The sequence below is a fragment of the Quercus lobata genome, chromosome 2, assembly GCF_001633185.2.
Source record: "Quercus lobata isolate SW786 chromosome 2, ValleyOak3.0 Primary Assembly, whole genome shotgun sequence".
Classification (NCBI taxonomy): Eukaryota; Viridiplantae; Streptophyta; class Magnoliopsida; order Fagales; family Fagaceae; genus Quercus; species Quercus lobata.
This window is the reverse complement of record NC_044905.1, coordinates 20496783-20500542: the sequence shown is the minus strand read 5'-3', so window position 1 is coordinate 20500542 and position 3760 is coordinate 20496783. Positions and strand designations below refer to the sequence as shown.

The 3760-nt window shown below is 35.6% G+C and overlaps 1 protein-coding gene across 1 annotated transcript; it reads left to right on the top strand.

Moving 5' to 3' along the window:
* The first annotated feature begins 816 nt into the window (after window positions 1-816).
* Window positions 817-3760, top strand: LOC115978026 (flotillin-like protein 4). The gene is made up of 2 exons (XM_031100056.1): window positions 817-1827; window positions 3061-3760. The coding sequence occupies exons 1-2, from the start codon at window positions 901-903 to the stop codon at window positions 3592-3594; spliced, it is 1461 nt and encodes a 486-aa protein (XP_030955916.1). The 5' UTR covers window positions 817-900; the 3' UTR covers window positions 3595-3760.

Here is a 3760-nt window from a genome sequence, read left to right as displayed (position 1 = left end):
GCCAAACAGCACTTCAAGCCACCTTGCATATTGTTTGCTGAAGCTTTTTGCCATTTGACTTCCTTATTATAGCCCAGTCTAGTTCTAAACACCAGTCACCAATTTATTTCCTCATTAGACGCTTAAAACAACTTTCCAAACTTTTTTTGGTAAAGAAAAAAAAAAAAGGTCCGAAGCTTCAATTTTACTCCTATTGAACAAACACATCACATCCCCTTTGAAACCCTAAGCATCTCACCTATATTTGGTAGTCAAACTTATTCTAAACAGCCAACCAACATAGAAAAACATGCTTAGGAATATTTTTAATAAACCAATTTGCAATTATACGTTTTATTTGCCAAAGGTAAATCACTCACAATCAATCATACAAGAGTTGTTTCTCAAAAAAAAAATCATACAAGAGTTGTAACTCATGCTAGACTGGGCTCTAATGTGATCGAGTATATATTTTTATTTATTTATTTATTTTTCTGTTTGTTTGTGAGAGGGCAGAAAGAGCTACAACGCATAAACTAAGTGGAAATTCTCTCATTTTCTGTTCAAAGAACTTTTCAGATAAGCATAGAATGTAATAAGGATCAAATTCTCTCCTTTTTTAAAAAAAAATATATATATATATATATATATATTTAATTATTTAAGTAGTATGAAATTAACTAGGAATATGTTTTACGCACTATATATAACTCTATACGGCTATACCCTATATTAAACTCCCTCCACTCAAGAGATATATTTAATTATTTAAGTAGTATGAAATTAACTAGGAATATGTTTTACGCACTATATATAACTCTATACGGCTATACCCTATATTAAACTCCCTCCACTCAAGAGAACACCATACCATCACATTTCTGAACTATCTGTCCCTGGTTTAAAAGAAACATAAAAACCATGTATAAAGTTGCAAGCCCATCAGAATACTTGGTGATCACCGGAGTAGGTATCACAGACATCAAGCTTACTAAGAAAGGATGGGTGCTCCCAGGCCAATCCTTCACAGTCTTCGACGTCTCTCCTGTCAACTACACCTTCGAAGTACAAGCCATGAGTGCCGAGAAGCTCCCTTTTCTTCTTCCTGCAGTTTTCACCATCGGTCCTCGCGTGGACGACGAGCCAAGTCTCCTCAAATATGCCAAGCTCATTTCCCCACATGACAAGCTCTCCCACCACGTCAAAGAGCTAGTCCAAGGCATCATCGAGGGGGAGACTCGAGTTCTTGCAGCTTCCATGACCATGGAAGAGATATTCAAAGGAACCAAAGAGTTTAAACAAGAGGTTTTCGAAAAAGTGCAACTTGAACTCAACCAGTTTGGATTGTTGATATACAACGCGAATGTGAAGCAGTTAGTGGACGTGCGTGGACATGAGTACTTCTCTTATTTAGGGCAAAAGACTCAGATGGAAGTGGCTAATCAAGCTAAGGTTGATGTGGCGGAAGCAAGGATGCAAGGAGAGATTGGATCGAAGTTGAGAGAGGGACAGACGCTCCAGAACGCGGCGAAGATAGATGTGGAGACGAAGATTATAGCGACGCAGAGACAAGGAGAGGGGAAGAAGGAGGAGATAAAGGTGAAGGCCGCAGTGAAAGTGTATGAGAATGAGAGAGAGGCGGAGGTGGCGGAGGCAAACGCAGATTTGGCAAAGAAGAAAGCAGGGTGGACAAAGAAAGCGCAGGTGTCAGAGGTGGAGGCAGCAAAGGCGGTGGCGCTGAGGGAGGCTGAGTTGCAGAGAGAGGTAGAGAGGATGAATGCATTGACCAGGACGGAGAAGCTCAAGGCTGAGTTTTTGAGCAAAGCTAGTGTTGAATATGAGACTAAGGTATGTTTTTTGTGTAGAGTGCTTCTATGATCATAATTTTTATTTTACAACAACAATTTTTATGTCATGGATTATAAGCATTTGTTTTTTACTTTTATATAAATCTATTATTTGTTATTTACTAATAGTTAATCACATCAAATTTATGGTACAAAAGTTATCTACAAATTTTCTTTGTACATGGAATATATGAGTAGTTAGCTATACAGATTTTCTTTGTACATGAAATATGTGAGTAGCTAGCTATATATATATATATATATATCATTAAAAAAAATGTTTTAAACAAAATTTCATCCTTAAAATTCCAGAAATAAATTAAATAATCCAAAAGATAACTCTACACCATCTTAAATTACTTCTAAGGGTATGTTTGAATACCTTTTATTACTGAAAAGTGAAAACGTTGTATATATGAGTAGCTAGCTATACAGATTTTCTTTGTACATGGAATATGTGAGTAGCTAGCTATATATATATATATAAATATATATATATATATATCATTAAAAAAAAAATGTTTTAAACAAAATTTCATCCTTAAAATTCCATAAATAAATTAAATAATCCAAAAGATAACTCTACACCATCTTAAATTACTTCTAAGAGTTTGTTTGGATACCGCTTATTGCTGAAAACCGAAAATATTGTAGCAAAATAATTTTTAAATATGTGAATAGTACCGCGAGACCCAGTTTTAAAGTTGTTTTTGTTAAAAAAAGTATTTACGAGTCCCGTGAACAGTGCATACCCACTAAAAAATGCTGGTCGCAATTGAAAAATTATTTCAACTCTATCCAAATGTTCATTAAAACTTGTATAATAAACAAATAACCCATCTTAATTAAAACTTGTATATAAAGAAATAGGAAAATTCACATTCATGGTAGACCCCATCATAAATTTAATGAGTAGATTTCACCATGAATGTGAAAGGAGGGAGTATCATTCTCTGTGCTCCGAGAGTACCTAAGAATTACTCAAAGAAATAACCCATCTTTATACCATCTTAAATATATATATAAAAATATATATATATATATATATATATATAAAACATTAATTACAAGGTAACCATCTTAAATTGTCATTGGTATAGAGTTATTATCACTTGTATAAATAACCCAGAAATCTTAAATTATTTCTTTAAACTTCTAAAACCCCAAAAGAAGAAAATATAAATATATTATACATTGTGATTTGGGTTACCTCACTCCGTTTTCTCATACAAAGGTACAAGAGGCAAATTGGGAGCTGTATAAGAAACAGAAGGATGCGGAAGCAGTTCTCTATGAGAAGGAGAAAGCGGCGGAGGCACAAAAAGCAATGGCTGAGGCAGCATATTATACTCGTCAACAACTTGTAGATGGAGAATTGTACGCGAAGAAGAAGGAGGCTGAGGGGCTTGTGACACTTGCACAAGCCCAAGGCATCTATCTACGCACCCTACTAGATGCATTGGGTGGAAATTATACAGCATTGAGGGACTACCTAATGATAAACAAAGGGATGTTTCAAGAAATTGCCAAGATAAATGCAGAGGCCGTGCAAGGACTAAAACCTACTATTAGCATTTGGACAAATGGGACTGGTGGAGAGGCCATAGATGATGGATCAGCTGTGGGTGGCAATGTGGCTATGAAGGAGGTTGCTGGGGTTTATCGAATGTTGCCACCCTTGTTTAAGACCGTCCATGAACAAACCGGAATGTTGCCGCCAGCATGGTTAGGCACTTTGACTGACTCCAGCCACTCTAATCTCAATTGACCATGGTTGTAACTATATACTCATATTCCACCTTTTGCTTGAAACTTTAATATTATATGAAATGTGACACATGCCAAGAGTTTTGTAGTTCAATTGTATGTAAAAGTCTGTGAATACTTTCTTGTTTGGATAAAAGAAGTTACTAATGACGACATTGAGTCCCTTG